Genomic DNA, 16,571 nt, shown 5'->3' with positions numbered 1-16,571 from the left:
GGCTGCGCCGGGCGTCTGGAGCGCTGCCGCTCCGCACCTTCAATGCTACCTGCTCTCTATTGGCCACCCGGACCGCGACGCTCCGCCGTAGTTTCAAACGAGGGGGCGAATGGGTTAGAGCGAATTACAAATCTGATTGGGGACTCGACCCTTCTGCAGCACGTAAGCGCCTTTGCTCCTCAGTTATTTTAATTACCTTTTTTTAATGTACGATTTCCCTTTTCAGAGTACGCTAATACTTTTGATCCGTGTTGGAAGTTTAAAATACGACAATCCCATGCAGACGGTTCAGGGTGGATTTTGAAGTATATTATATTTTAGATTTATAGCAAAAAAAGAAAAAAAACACGCTGATATTCTTGCATGGTATGTAGCTGCATCGCCACGGAATACTAACCACGACTATTTTTCATCGATCTTTCTCTGCGTGTCTTGGGACTGCGATGAAGACGGCTCATGCCTTTCAATAATCTAACAGAGAATCTCGCAAATAGAAGAAGGTTATTAAATCGCTACTTCCCAGTATTTACTTTATTAGACAAATAAAGACTATTGGAGCAGCTTAACGCTTGCCGATCGTTTTGGATGAGCCAATCCAATTTTGCATTTTCATATTTATTTATTTCGTGTATTGTTTTGCATTCCGATAGTTTGTCATTTAGTTACACTCGGCACCTTGACTTTCTGACTGTCTGTACCATGCCTTCAGTTTTGGTTACAGTGTCACCCTCAAGGTTTGGCTAGCGCATTTCCTCTAGATTCATATCCATTTATACCGTAAAACAGCGCGACATCCGAAGAGATGGCCAAACACCAGTCGGACGGACCGATGGATGATTTAAGTAAGGTCTCCGACGAGGAGTTGCTGAAATGCAGCAAGGAGGAATTGATCAAACGCCTGAGGAAGGTGGATAGCGACAAGATGAACTTAATGCTGGAACACGGCAACATGATGAAAGACATCAACCGGCGGCTGCAGGTACATCTCCACGAAATCCGCGGCCTGACCGAGGCCAACCAGAAGCTCCAAGATGACAACCACGAACTGAGGGAGCTCTGCTGCTTCTTAGACGATGACAGGCAGAAGGGTAAGAAACTGTCCCGGGAGTGGCAGAGGTTCGGCAGGTACACCGCCAGCGCCATGTGGAAGGAGGTGGGCTTGTACCAGCAGAAGCTGAAGGACCTGGAGGCCAGCCAGGAGATGCTGATGCGGGAGAACGTCGAGCTGAAAGAAGTGATCATCATGCTGGATGAGGACAGGAACGGGGCTGGCTCCAGGAGCTCCATAGACAGCCAGTCCAGCCTGACTAATCTGAACGGCGGCTCCGGTACGGTTCGGGACGTAGGGGACGGAAGCAGCACGTCCAGCACAGGCAGCGCCGGCAGCCCCGATCACCACCACAACCACGTGCATAAGCCAGGGGAAGCCAAGATGGGAGCCATCAGGAGGTCCATGGACGATCTGCTGGCGCCGCACCACCACCGGAGCATCCCGAACGGGCTGAACGGTACGTAGATGCGGCTCCGGGTCACGCCTCGGTTCGGAAACTCCTGGCTTGGGGCAATGTAGTCATAAAATATGTTTGTATTTCTCATTAGTGTTTTATCGGATTAGAATGTTTCTGTAATTTAATGAGGGCAATTGAATTAATTGTAAAAACCATACAAGCTTGAAAACATTGAATTGGGTGTGGTTATAAGCATGCCAGGAAATTAACAATACGGAGTAAAATAAAAAGCCATTGGCTTCCATATATCAAATATCCTATGCGGTTATAGTGTTTCCTAATTATAACGGTGTCCTTACTGAATGCATCATCATTTCCTAATTAGCAGGGCATTATTAATAAGTTTTGAGTCTTGAGGTTTGGTGAATTTAAAAGCAATCGCATAAACATGGCCGTGTAGCAAAATACATGAACTGCCGGGAAAGTTACTGTTAATCAGCCTTATTGTGTGCTGGAGATTACATTATCTGCCTTTTGGACATGTGTTTCCCTATAGATCTTAGCGAGTTTCCAGATCTGGCCAAGCACTGTTATTGATTTTTTCCTCCAAGAAAAATAAACCCCTCAGTTCAGTATATTGGGGCAGCTGGCTGTGCCGTCAGTCAAAAATCAAGCCGTAATACACAACTTCGCTGGTGGTCAGAAAGCACAAAGATAAAAACGTGCCTGTTTGTTGCTGATGGAGAGCAGAGGTGACCATACTGTGGATGCATTTCCTTCTGTGACTCTCAATTTCTGTGAGCAAGTTCTTAACCTGTGAGGTACTTTCTGCTGTCCCACACCCAGATATCAAGCTGCCATTGTGTATTTTATGAGTAGGGACAGTCAGTTACAGCACAGACCTTGATCCCTGGTTAAGAAGGCTTACTGGCAGTGCTTTTACTCATTACCTCATTAGGGTGATGATAAGTTCAGGTGGTCTGAATTCCAGCATGAGCCACAGAACTGAGTAACGGTGAATGTGACCAGGACGACTACGTGTGGACGGCCCAGCGTCCCATCAAAGCGCTTCTGAAAATCTTGTGAAGTGATGCTCAAAGATGGACTTGTGGAAAGGGGAGTATTTCACAAACCGGATTGTCGCCACTGTGTTATCTTTGGCCACAAAATACTTCTTGTGATTTTGAAGGAATTTCCTGGAATAATATGAAAAAAATGTCAGCCGAATTCCAGGAATATTTTTGCTCACTCTGTTCTAAGTAGGATTTGCTACACCTGTGTTGCACTTCACAAATGGCTGATGAAGAAGACCTCGGTCTGGTAAAACTGGTGTGGTGGCAATGGGATGGTGAAGGAATGTTGTCAGCATTGTTGACTGGATTGCACTATGAAGTCAAAGAACAACAGCGGCACAAACAATATAAAGAATGTGTGAAGAGTTGTGTAATGGGGGCATGTGAAAGTGGCGGGTGGCACGGGGTGAGGATTAGGGACTGTGTGACCTGCTCACCGGGTCATAGCTCTGATGCCATAGGAAGGGTTCTAGGATGGCTAGACAGGACCACAGCTCGGCAGAGAGGATGGGCTCAGCTCCAGTGTTTGTGCGGCGCGCGTGGGCTGAACGTATGGCAGGGTGTCATCTCTGTGGACAGAATAGTAGCCTGTGTTGTAGCATTCCGGAAATGCTGATCTTTAAGATCGATGTAACCTTGAATAGTTTGTAAGTTTGTGGCTTTGTTAGAATGGCTGAAGCCTTCAGCAGAAGGGGGTGCGATAATTCCCACGGGAATGTTTAAACGTGAGCAGTGCAATTACTAAGCGGCAATTTTAAAAAATATATCTGATGAGCCAAAACCTGTACTTTCAAAGCGGCAAGCTGTAGAAACAATTCTGTTGCGATGAATTTTCCATTTCATTTGTGGAATATTTGTTCCTTGATAAATATGTCATTGCTTAAATAAAATATTGGGTGATATAAATTGATACATAAACTGGTTAAAAAGTAACTAGGCAGAAGCATTTTAAAGAATGTTATAAGCTGCAATCAGATTGTGTGGAACTGGGTCCCTTGGTTTCACGTGCGCTAAGGAAGGGCTTATCTTAATTGCTTTTAGTAGAGAAATCGCAAATTGATTTTGAACGCTTCTCTTTCCGGTGGTTTATTTGTCATCGTGGGGCAATCTACCATGAGCAGAGAACATGCAGACGCAGAAACTACATTTCCATTGGAAATTCAAATGCTTGTTTGACTCATTGACAAATTGTTGTTGTTTTTTTTAAGTGGAATGGAGAAAATGAGAAAATGTTTTTCATTAAAATCATCGCTAGGGAATTACCAGACTCTGAGATTAAATAATTAAAATACTCTAATACTTTTATCTAAATGTTTGGCAATAGTATTGTGCTCATATAATTTATTTTTGATGGCTATCACAGATGGCACTTGAAAGAAGTCCAAGAATTGGAGTCTTAAATCCCTGTTTCTCTGCTGGTTAATGGGGAGAGAGTGATTGTAGCCTAACCTCTTAAAGGCTGTCCTTCACCGAAGAGGCGAGTTCAAGCCTGGCTTAACACGGCGGTATTTTCATTCAGACTGTTTGTGTTATGGGCTTGATGTAACAGAATGTGCGATCAGCTTGCTGTCTAACCTGTATGGATTGAGAAACCACCCCTTTCTCTCCAGGTGATGCTCTCATGCAGAACGTGCTTCGATTCCATTTTAGAAACAGAACCAAAAAGGTAGTAGAAAAGTTTTGCAGCACGGAAACGATTCCGGACTCAGCGAATCGATCAGAAAACTTATTTAGTTTATTAAATTGCCCCCTCAGCTGGGGATGAGGCCCCCCAGCTTGGTGAATCGCCGAGCATGTTTCCGTGGAAACTCCGCCGTCCCTGTCGCATGAGTCTTTCCACGCCTTCGGGACTTTGCACACGTGCTGGGAAGTGGAAAACCTGGAGGCACGAACCGGCATGTGGGCGACTCCGATGGAGTACTGCCTTCTGAAGTCAGGTGCTTACCCAGTCCCGAGAGGCCGGGCTTTCGGGCAGAGGGTGTGAAATACCTCAGGAGAGGCGCCGCGGTGCCCGGCCCGTCCGCGCTTTAGCAGCCCTGCGGCACAGATGGCGGCATAATTATGGCAGGACTTGCGGCCATGCGGCCAGCCCCATGCAGGATCTGCACCCGCAGAGCTGCAGGTCAGCGTGTGGAAGGGAATCCCCGTGCCTCAGCTAAATGCTCATTAATTCACGTTCTTAGTGTCCTTAGGACTAGATGGTATGAAAACAAACCTTGTGTAGTCATGCTGGACTTAATTCATCTGCTGAACTTTGCTCCCTGGAAACGAGAGGGAAAGGTGCCACTCTGAGCGTCAGGGCTTGCCGAAAAGCCCAGATCACGCCCCGGTGCCCCAACCCGTGTTTCACCCCCGTGTACCTTCCGGAGTTCCCCCCCACACACAGAAAGTCAAACATTTATCAAGTCCTGTGTGAATCTGGCCTTTCTGTGTCCATCTGTGGGAGTAGTGGCCTTCAGGAAGCAGATAAAGGACGCCTTGAAGCTGAGATGGTAATTGGGGACGCTCTTTGAGTGGAAGTCAGCCAGCTGAGCCCCCCCCCCCCCCCCCCACACAGTGCTGTGGACATGTTGTTCTCTTCTAGTGTGTGGTAAACAGGTGGATTCCTTAAGAACGATTGCGTCAATAAACAAGCCATGGCTAATTGAACACTTCAGGTGTGGTCATCCATTTCTTTAAAGTACCTCGCTTCCTTCAAACCCTTTCAAACCCCGGTGGGTTCTGCCTTTCCGAACTCTCAGCAGCAGTGGGACATGTGCAGTGATCGGTAAGGGGACAGGCTCTGCCAGTCTCCATTCTGAGTGATGCATTCCAGTGAAGTGTACAGCTCGAACTGTCTGTATTTCTACGGCTGTGTTTGTTTCCTTTCTTTGTCTGAATCCCCTTTTGTGCTTTTGCATTTATGTACGCAAAGGCCAGCTCCCACCTGATAAGGGTGATATTGTGTGCTCCTTCGTGACGTGCCTAGTGCTGACACGGTGCCACGTAGTAAGACTACCGGCTTTCAGCCTAGTAAAGTCGCTGTGGGTGAAAAGGGCACCGGTAGTATAAGTCTGGTGCGGAAATGGACAAAATAAACACTGAGCGCCTTGCCCAGTGCTTACGTTTAGAGTGAAACTTGGCTGCCTGTTCGTGGCTTGCGTAACGGGCATATTATCGATACCGAGGCCACTCCCCTGCAGCTAGGCATTGTGGGCCGGCTGAGATAGGCGCTATCGCTGAGCTGGCGGTGGTGAAGCTATTAAAGCCCAGCTCTCATTCTGGTCCAGGGTTTTATCTCTGATAGGTCCGCTAGCGCTCTGTGTGTCTCCCCACCCCCCGCCGCGTGATGGGACAGTTTGGGGGAGGGTGGGGACGGGCTCTGATAAAAGACAATAGCGGGGGCACCACACAAAGGAGGGCCGCCCTCCTTTGTGTGGTGCCCCCGCTATTGTCTTTTATCAGAGCCCGTCCCCACCCTCCCCCAAACTGTCCCATCATTCATGGACACCATATCTTCTTCCCCACGTCCCCCCTCCCCCGTGCTTTTTGTGTCTCCCTTAAAAAAACAACAACAGAAAAGAGACGGCAACAAAAGCTATTAAAGTGGCATGGTGGGAACTATCAGGGGCCATGGGGGTCAGTTTGGGGTAGCGGGGGTGGGCCCGGGGGAGGGGGTGGGCTAGAGCTGGTGGATCCCGCCGGCTTGGTAATTGGGTTTTTTTTAGCTGACTGCTTCCACCCGATAGCCAATCAGAAGAAGCAGTGATGCTGGTACCACAAACTTTGGGGGGAAGCAGCCCTGGATGGGGGGATGGCAGCGGGGGAGGGGCGGGGAGCTTAAGGGAGGGGGTTGGACGGTTGGCCGATTTCACACATCGATCCAGGCTGTTGAATTAAAATAGCATTGCATAGTGCCACAGGAATGTGTATTAAGATCTGTTTTTTTTTCCTGGATATTGTGTATATTGCTAGGGCTCTATTTTTGGCTGTTTAAAGGTGGTGGCCCCTGCAGGAATGGGATTCCCGTTTCACCCTCTGCAGCTGAATGCGGCCTCACATGACTCCCATCGCTTCCTGTGTGCAGACAAAAGCAGAAACTCATGTTTCTTTCCCAGCATAAAACGGGATAAGTGAAACAAAGAGACATAATAAAATACAGTGCATCATAACACTGCTCTCGGTTTGGGTGTGGGTGGTGGGGGTGGTCAACTATGCATAGGGAAGTGTTTCTTATGTCTTTTTTCCTCTCACTTAAACCGCCCTTTGCTTTGATATTATTTCATTTAAACTGAAAACAAGACTGAAACAGCTATAGATTTGCTCATTGTTCAGGCATAATACATGCACAGGTTTCAGTCTTCAATGAGACAGTGAGTGATGAGATTGCGCAACCTATTTAATTCAGCAGTTCCATGAAAAATGTTGAAGGAATCCTGTAAATGTGATGTGAATGAGTTCAAGCTTTGTTCAGAATGATGTTTATTTGCATGTATGTCTGGGTGTGTCTGTGTTTTTATTCCTCTTCCCATAGATCTACACTATTAGCTGCATCACATGTATGCTAATTAGCCGTATCCCTCCCATCGAACAGACCTGAAGCTTCTGCCGACCAAAGGATTAATCCTGGCTACAGGCTGTGTTTGGAGCTTAACTGTGTCAGCTGGCCCTCTGATCAGCAGCTAAATAAGTACCAGAGAAAGACATGGCAGGCTTTAGCCCCACAACTGCACCGCTGGTGTTTCGAGCGAGGCCTAGCTTAACCTTGGAACGCTGTAGCTGCCGCTTTGAGACTGAACGGGCTTTCATCTGCCGCCACAGAACTTGCTGCTGTGAGATGCAATAGGCTTTAAAGCCCTCACTGCTACCTCCTGCACTGCACCACTGCATTGGGACGGGGAAAAAATTCTCATACACTCTGCAAGTCTTCAGGGAAAGTTTATGATGCATAGCATGACACTGCATCAAGTCAAGAGAAGCTTTAAAAAAATTACAGCACTGGTTATTGTCAAAATAGACTTCTTGTATTTACTGCAGCAGTACTTAGAATCTAAACAAACTTGTCATATTTGCTGCAGCAGTGGTAGAAATCCAAGGAAACTTCTCATATTTACTGCAGCGATAGTAATACACATTCTAAACACCATAGCAGTGTTTAGAATCCAAACAACCTTGTAATACAAACTGCAACAGTGCTTAGAATCCAAGCTAACTACTAAGACACACTGTTCCAGTGGTAGGAATCCAATCAGACTTATAATACACACTGCTACAGGGTGTAGAATCCAAACAAACTTATAATACACACTGCAACAGTGCATAGAATCCAAATAAACTTATAATACACACTACTGCAGTGCTTAGACTCTACTGATCATTGTCAACACACAGTGCAATGTGTCCTCTGCATTTGACCCATATGTGACTTTTGTGACATAACAGGGGGCAGCTAATTCGGCACCCAGGGAGCAGTGCTTGGGGGTGGTACCTTGCTCAGGGTACCTCAGTGGTCTGTTGCTGGTTGGGGATTTGAACCTGCTATCTTTCAATTACAAGTGCACTTCACTAACCATCAAGCCACCACTGCCTGCAGAGTGAAATTTGAGGTCCAGGCCCAGGATCATGAGCCCTGGAGTACTTCAGGTGGTTACAGACCTTGCTGAAGGGCTTATGAAATTTGTCACCCCAGATGGGACTTGAACCCACAATCCCTGGCTTAGGAGGCCAGTGCCTTATCCATTAGGCCACTGGGGCTATAGAATTACAAACCTAAACTTATGTAATTCATCGTATGATTGCCTAGAATCCAAAGTTATAAAACATACAGTGGCAGTGATTTGAATCCAAAAAAACTTTTAATACACATTGGAGCAGTGATTACATTTACAACTTATAAAACACGCTGCAGCAATGACAATAATTCAAATAAACTTCAGATGCATGTTGTGGTAGCATTTTGGAAAAAGCACAAGCTTTTCACTATACCAGAGCTTACATACAGCACAAGCTGTGCATTGCACCACTGGTTACAGGCAAACATTTGTTTATCACAGCAACATACATCTGAAAAAGCCAGGTCAGCCAGTCCCTGGATCAGTTGGGGTTACACAATTTCCTCCAGCACCCAGCAGTGAAATCACACTGGCAGCCATAGCGTTTGAACCGATGACCTTCCAATCATGAGTCCTAACCCATGGGGCTGCACACCTGCCCTTACAAACGCGCTTTTAACTTGCACAGCGGAATATAAATCTGAGATTAATTAATCTGCTCTGGTTCAAAACAAACTTCCACTTAAGTATAACACTGCAGGCTTTTATATTAAATATACAAGATGATTATTATAAGTGGTTGGCAAACACTTTAATTCAGACCAACTTGAAGCATATTTAGTTTTTTCCCAATTTATCCATCCATGCATCTTCTATAACTGCTTATAAAGTAAATGGTGAGCCCTGGGCTGACCCCGGGGGTCAGAGGACATGCGGTGGGGGGTGGGGGGGGGGGGGGAAATGTGGTTCAGTCAAATGCTGGAAGCTAGAGCAGCAGGACACGCTGGGACCTTAACGAGCAGCACTGAGGATCAGGCAGGCTGTGGCTGTGCACTCAGTCACTGCTAAAGTGGGGACTATCAAACAGGGTGCTGGGGTCAGGGGTTTTCCATGCGGACGCATCCCTGATCGTTCCCAGTGCACCTACACTGAGGAGATAAGGTCAGATGAAGGGAATACAGGCCTGAGTTAAAACAGGCGCCTGCTAAATGATGCCATTACTACGGGGAGGGGCTCCATTCAACCTGTCAGTGATAAATCTCAGCAGAAAATTCCAGCTGCCTCACATGGCGAGGCCCCCCTCCCCCCTGACGTCTCCGCCAGTGGTTTCATGAACATAAGCCAAAGTGCAAAAAATTCAAAGCACGCTGAGGTGCTATGGAGCCAACTTGGAAGTAAAACGGAGGCAACACCTGCTTAAATCCATAATTACAAGTTGGGCTGGGAAGTTTTAATCACTTTAATTGCCTCCGCAGAATACATGACGTGAGGTTTCGAAATACCTGGTTCATTGATCGTACAAATGTCTCTCCCTCTTGCTTAGAACGAGTCTGCAGGTACCGGTATGGCACTACTGGCTGAGGCAAGTAATGTAACCAAACGCACCTTGCATATCACACCTCAAACTGTCCCACAGACATGGCAGCGGGGGAGGGGTGGGTAAAGGCTGTGGGGGAGGGGTGGTCACAGGGTATTCGTCCTTCAGTGACTCCTTAAAAGGTCAAAAAGCTGTTTGGTTTTAAGCTTCTCACCAACTTCTCTGTAATGGAGTCACAAATCAGCGCACTGGGCTTGACACTGCTGTTAGAATCAAGTTACTGGTACCACTGTCTGACACCACAGGGCTGGAGGTATTGCAGCGATTGCCTGTCAGTCAAATACAGAAGGTAATTGTTCCCTTGAGTTCCTCGGGTTTTTGTGAAGGGCTCCTGTCAGAACACTAGGATAGCATCGGTTTTTGGAGAACCATCTGGGGTCAGGCATATCGTAGATGGGGAGTTCCTTCCATGGTCCATAGTTTGACTGAGCCAGAGAGGGAAAGGCGTGAGATGTTTTCTTTTGCCTTCAGTTTAGCGATATCCAGGTCACATTTCTCGGTGAAAGTATTTTGTTTTGTTCTATTGAGTATCGGAGCAAGGGCATCGCCTATGATGTCATTTCCATGAGACAGGGCAGAACCGGCTCGCCTGGTCGTGCCGTGCGGAGGGTGATGCGGGTGCCCTGCTCCACGCCTTTCCTGCCTCTTCCCATTGTGCCTTTGATTGTCAGCACATGGCCACATGTCTCCACCAGCTTCCTTTGATTGGGCAGCACATGCCCACATGTCTCCACCAGCTTCGTTTGATTGGGTAGCACATGCCCACATGTCTCCACCAGCTTCCTTTGATTGGGCAGCACATGCCCACATGTCTCCACTAGCTTCCTTTGATTGGGCAGCACATGCCCACATGTCTCCACCAGCTTCCTTTGATTGGGCAGCACATGCCCACATGTCTCCACCAGCTTCGTTTGATTGGGTAGCACATGCCCACATGTCTCCACCAGCTTCGTTTGATTGGGTAGCACATGCCCACATGTCTCCACCAGCTTCCTTTGATTGGACAGCACATGCCCACATGTCTCCACCAGCTTCCTTTGATTGGGCAGCACATGCCCACATGTCTCCACCAGCTTCCTTTGATTGGGCAGCACATGCCCACATGTCTCCACCAGCTTCCTTTGATTGGACAGCACATGCCCACATGTCTCCACCAGCTTCCTTTGATTGGGCAGCACATGCCCACATGTCTCCACCAGCTTCCTTTGATTGGGCAGCACATGCCCACATGTCTCCACCAGCTTCCTTTGATTGGACAGCACATGCCCACATGTCTCCACCAGCTTCCTTTGATTGGACAGCACATGCCCACATGTCTCCACCAGCTTCCTTTGATTGGGCAGCACATGCCCACATGTCTCCACCAGCTTCCTTTGATTGGACAGCACATGCCCACATGTCTCCACCAGCTTCCTTTGATTGGACAGCACATGCCCACATGTCTCCACCAGCTTCCTTTGATTGGGCAGCACATACCCACATGTCTCCACCAGCTTCCACTGGCGTGTCCCTATGACAGCACCGACGTCACTCTGCCGTGTGACAGCAGGTCACCCCCCGCCATGGTCCGCCATGCAGTCATGCTGTATATAAGCTCTGTTTATGCCACATGTTAGGGGCGCCCTTTTTGCAGGTTTATGATGCAGTCAAAGAACAGGCACGCATTTGGGGGGGTTGGTTCCTGAGCACCGCTTTCAGGTTATAAATGAGCCTTTTCGATAACCAATAATTACTCCCCCAGTCAGCAAAATTTACCCTAAGCCACGGAAGCCCCCTCCAGTTTGACCACCCACCCCTGTAAATCTGTAGGCTCTACCAAACAATTACAAATATTCAGAACTGTTCCAAATGGTTCTTACACTTGACTTTTATAAGGACAGAGAGGTAAAAAAAACAAACATAGGACAGTCTCAGTTCAATTCCTGCTATATTAAACCAGTCTGACTCCCGTCAGGACACACTGCAGAGCATCAAGGACATGCAGAAAAAAGCATTCAGACAAATGTGGTTTTATCTGCGTTCCAGAGAGATTTGCTCATCAAGAATTTATGTTTGTTTTATTTATTTTATTAAGTGGTGGGACGCCAGGAGGAGCTCTGTGTCCCCTTTCGCTTAGAACACAAGCATCCGATATTATAAATATTTCTCAGAATTATTTTGACATTGTCCTATGACAGTGCTGCTGAAAGATGTCAGTTACTCTTATGGCCTGTAAAGGAAGCTGTCCAACAGTGAGTAGTTGTTGGTTATGGGACTGATACCTTACTTTCCTGTCACTTGAAAGTTTAAAGTCACTTCATGGAAGTTGTGGTGTAATTGTATCTCTACCTGTCAAAGGGAGGTCTTTGTTGTGGTAATATAGTGGTGTAGAGTGGTCTTTGCGGTTATGAATGGAGAAGCTTTTTCCAGAGGAAACAAACCTTCACCGTGTTATGGGCCCACCCAGGTCCCCATGGGCTCATATTCCAGATGTTGTGGGAGCAAGACTTTGAGACGTTGAATGATGCTGAGGTCACATTGCCATGGAGACATGCGTGTCACGTGTCCCCGCCCCACGTTTGGGCTCAAACCTGGGAGGGGAGGCCAAGGAGTCTCACAAATGTTTGTCTCGCTCTAGTGGAGTTGAGAGGTGGAGCTGAGAGGTGGAGCTGATGTCTCCACAACTGAGAATCTCGTGCATATAAATAGACAGCTATAAATAAAAGAACTGAATGAACTTATTTATGGTTCCACTCCAGAAGAATAAATTCAAATTAGAATTCTTTCCAACCTTTATTTCATGCTGGAATGAAATATGTTAAAATGAATGCTGTTTATATGAATGTAACGCAATGCCTGCATATTCAAATTAACGTTTACCAAAGAAATTGAGGTTAGATGGATTTCTCAGAGGTGTAGTAGCAATTAGACGCTGAAACCCATGTTGTGAGGGGCTCCGTGCCCCTTACCTCAACCTCCTGCTGACCCGCGTTTTGTGTTTAAATGGGATGGACTCTTTAAGCGCTGTGAGTTCAGGACAAAGGCTGCCCTCCTGTCAGGCATTAGCGAGGCGCGCTTCAGGGGGCTTGCTCTCTGATCGGGGTACACCGGGCTATATTTAGGCACGGGGATGGTGTCAGCCGCGAGCGCTGCTGGGACCCGGCGCATTCCCCGCAGACAGTAGAAGGAATACTGCTGTAAGAAGCCCTATTTATCGCGGCGAGGAGCAGCGAGCGTGAGGGAGACGACCCACCACTGCGGGACGATGGAGTCGAGTGCCACGCTGACGGCCCCGCGGGGGAGACACCGGCGGGGAGCAGTCGCCGCTGAGCAAGTTCTCACGCTCGAGCCTACGAAGTGGGGAACTGGAGCTTCAGGAAACAAAGGGGTTTCTCGCACACATCGTCAAGGTCCAGAGGTTCAGCTCAGCAACTTTGCTGAGATTGAGCAGCAACTGATTATTGGCTGGAGCAGCAACTGATTATTGCCTGCTGCCGGGGTCAGGATTGCCCCCCCCCCCCCCCCCCAATTGACTGCCTCCACCCACCTTGAGGTACCATGTTGTTGACCTGAACTGGAGGGGTGCAGATAAACTTGATGGAAGGACGTATCTCTCCCAGGCCCTGTATAACCACCAAGGAGGAGTGGACAGGTAGGGAAGATAGAGACAAGATGGAGGCAAGATGGAGTATGGAACGTGAAAGCTAGGGCTGATTTTCTCCATGACATGCTGCATTAATTCAATTAAATGGTAGCCAATAAAGTTTATATCCATTAATATGTTTACTGAGGGAGGTTAAGTACGCACATCCCCCATCTCAGCCAGAACATTCCGGCATGTGGCCCCCCGTGAGTGATGAGGCCGGCTGGGCCGACGCTCCCAGTGGTGTCCCTTTGAGCCGCACTTGACCCCCCCCACCCCCGACAGAACGTTCCAGTATTGGGGGAGCTGAGTGGACCCTCCAAGGCTGCCTGAGGCCTTTGAGAAGCTGGCCCTTGGCAGCGCTGTGTGTGCGACCCTGCCAACTGCACATTGGATTTGACTCTGTGAAAATGGGCCCCAGTGGGGCCCCTGGGAGTCGGCCTGTTTGTTATCCACATGTTGCTTCTTAAAGACACTCAAATTTCCTTTCAGCGGAATAGTTTTTGTTGAGATCCTTGGAATTCCAGGATCTGACACTTAGACAATTAAAAGCTCATTGCCCCACTGAGACGGTCTATATCATATAAAATATGCACATTTTGCATTAATCATCTGCACAGCAGTTTATGTATAGTAATGCAAATACACACATTTATGTATATAACATAGAAGTTATATATCTTGTGCCAAAAATCCATGTTTATGAAGCTCAAGGAAACGGTTTTTGAATCTGTCACCTTTTGGCAACACATTTTATTAATATTTCCTGGGTGAAACGTGATATCAGCCTAAAAATCACAAAGACCCAAAATTAATAAAAGGTTCGTCTTCATCGCATGGGGGGCACTTTTGGAAGCCAGTATCTTCAATAGCCATGAAGAAAAAGCCCAGTCTTCCAGGATGCCATTACTGCCTAGCAATGCAGTGTGGAGAGAAAAATGCAAACGTTTCATGAAGCTAAGAGTTTGTGCCAGATTGCGTTCTCTGTGCGGAAAGCAAAATGTAAATGCCGTAGCTGTCAGTGGTTCTGTTCTGCCAGATTATTCTCTGCTCAACAGTCTGAGATTCCGGACCCTTCACACAAGGGACACCGGCTCCCAGTGCCACAGGGCTGGGAATGGCGGCCGGTTGGGCCCCAGCACACATCCCAGGAAACCCTCAGCCATCTGTCCCCCTGCATTGTTCTCCAAACAAAGCACCGTGAGACCCCCAAAGGGCCCCTCCCCCTTCCTAGCCCCTCGCCAGGCGTGAATGGGACCGTGATGTCACCCGTCCGGGTTCTCGGGTGCTGGGCTGCATTCCCACGTGCTGTGACATTCCATGGGACGGTTCCTTCTTGGAGTCCTCAGAGGAACCAAGTAATTTCAGCATGGAGGAGGTTTCAGGTCGCCGTATATCACTCCCCAGTTTACGATACACTTTTATCTGTCCCTGTTAATGTTTTACAAACCATTTAATCTTTAGAGCCGCATAATTCTTTACGCTTATGGCCCTGTGTTACAGGACTGTATGACGGTACAAGTGGATGCTGCCATCAGAATGTTGTGGAAGCTGTTGGCAGAAGGTTCCCCTCTGAGATGCTCAAGTCGGAGTGAAATCCCTCATGTTCCTTTATGTTTGATGTTGTTTACCCTTTGTAGTTATAATCTTCCCTGTATTTTTGCTGCTTTATATAACTATATACTGTCATAAGTTGATTTGATTTACGTTTGTTATGATTTCATAAAGAATCCTTTAGTAAGGTGGGTGTATAAATAAAAAATGCATTATTATGATAGAATTATTATCAATCACGCCATGTAAGCTGGGCTGGCAGCCAAGGCAGCCACAGGAAGCCCCTCATGGGTTAATGAAAGACTCCACTGAGTAGCCAAATGAGGCGGTTGTTTTGTAGCACTTTGTGGGGCACTAGTCGCGCGTCGTGTCTGGTGTTGTGACTGTTGTAGCGTCTGCAAAGCACAAAAGAGGTAAAATAAACAAGCTCACTGCTTCCCCTCGGCAGAGCTCCGCATCCCCCGATGCCGGCGTCTCGGCAGCCCGTGAAGCACTGTGATCGCCGGGGATGTGAACAGTGAAGCACTGTGATCGCCGGGGATGTGAACAGTGAAGCACTGTGATCGCCGGGGATGCGAACACGCTCGCCGCGTGAAAGGTGGCCTTACGGGATGTCAGCTTCTGAAACCCTCGAGACAAACTGTGATTCATTACAAAGCGATTTTCGCATTTTTACGGGATAAACAGACAATGTAGTGTTTGGCCACTGCAGTTCAAAAGGCTTGTCGGTACAGTGACGTTGTGATTCATTTCATCCAACACTTGGTTTGGGTTCCATAAAAATTATAAAGAGATTATCCAGTAGCAAACAGGAATATGTACAGTAGGCTCTGGACCATGGAATTCTAGCCTACGGGGTCATTATTCCCCCATACTGGCACGTTTAGGTGAGGAGTCACAGGTCAGATGGCCCTCAATGATCCTCTCAGAGAAAATGGGATTCCACACGATTTCACTGTATTTTCTCCGGCTCTGTACATCTATCAGCAGACTTTTCTAGACCCTTCCAAATCTTCTTCACGAGTCCCTGACCTGCTGCCAAGGCCGTTGGGATCTGGAGTGGCATTTCCACAAAACTGCCGCGCTACCACTTTCGGTGAAGAAACCCCTTCTTGCACTCTTGTGAGACCCACTCAGTGTCTGTTGCGCCGAATTCCAGCGAGAAAGTCAGTAAGGCGAACTGGGCGTGGGTCGTTCGGAGCTATTTGAAAGGCATTTAGCGCCTGTGCTTCTCTGAAAGCAGCGGCTCGCTGTCAGGAACCACCGGGAAAGAGATCACGCCATCATGGGCGGCGAGCTCAGAGCAGCATCCCTGAGAAGGGGCGCAGGATTGCAGTGATTATTTAAACAACTGGTTTGATGACATCATAATGAAGTACCAGATGTATGATGTTTAAAACCAGCTTTGATGCAATACCTGACACTGTATGAGCTGAACAACTGTACTTGTGAGTAATTAGTCAGCAATTTCAGAATCTTCTCATATTTAACTGCAGTTACTTCAGTAAAATATAAAGGCATGTATTTTGATAAAGTAGCATGCAATGTAAAGTTACTGTTGTGAACAGCATGCGGGCGAGCGGGGAAGCAAGCGAGAGAGCCGTAAATGCGGGTAAACGGGGTTTATTTAAGGCGGACAGCACAAACCAGGAGCACACGGCAACAAACATCAATGACAGACCTGGGGAAACAGACTTGAATGCGGACTAAATACAGGACGTGACCTCAGAATAAACGCAAGACAGC

General features: G+C 47.6%; 1 protein-coding gene and 1 non-coding gene across 2 annotated transcripts in view; one reads left to right on the top strand and one right to left on the bottom strand.

Moving 5' to 3' along the window:
* Positions 1-31: 31 nt before the first annotated feature.
* Positions 32-16,571, top strand: part of LOC111850951 (coiled-coil domain-containing protein 85C-A) — a 45,951-nt gene continuing 29,411 nt past the window's right edge. Inside the window, exon 1 of the mRNA XM_023825365.2 lies at positions 32-1,508. Coding sequence (XP_023681133.2) covers positions 803-1,508 — 706 coding nt within the window. The 5' untranslated portion in view covers positions 32-802. The remainder of the gene's footprint in view (positions 1,509-16,571) is intronic.
* On the bottom strand, positions 8,182-8,254 carry trnar-ccu (transfer RNA arginine (anticodon CCU)). Its single transcript has one exon. It is a non-coding gene; the product is annotated as a tRNA-Arg (tRNA).

The sequence above is a fragment of the Paramormyrops kingsleyae genome, chromosome 19, assembly GCF_048594095.1.
Source record: "Paramormyrops kingsleyae isolate MSU_618 chromosome 19, PKINGS_0.4, whole genome shotgun sequence".
NCBI classification, from domain to species: Eukaryota; Metazoa; Chordata; class Actinopteri; order Osteoglossiformes; family Mormyridae; genus Paramormyrops; species Paramormyrops kingsleyae.
This window is presented reverse-complemented; position numbering and strand designations above follow the sequence as displayed.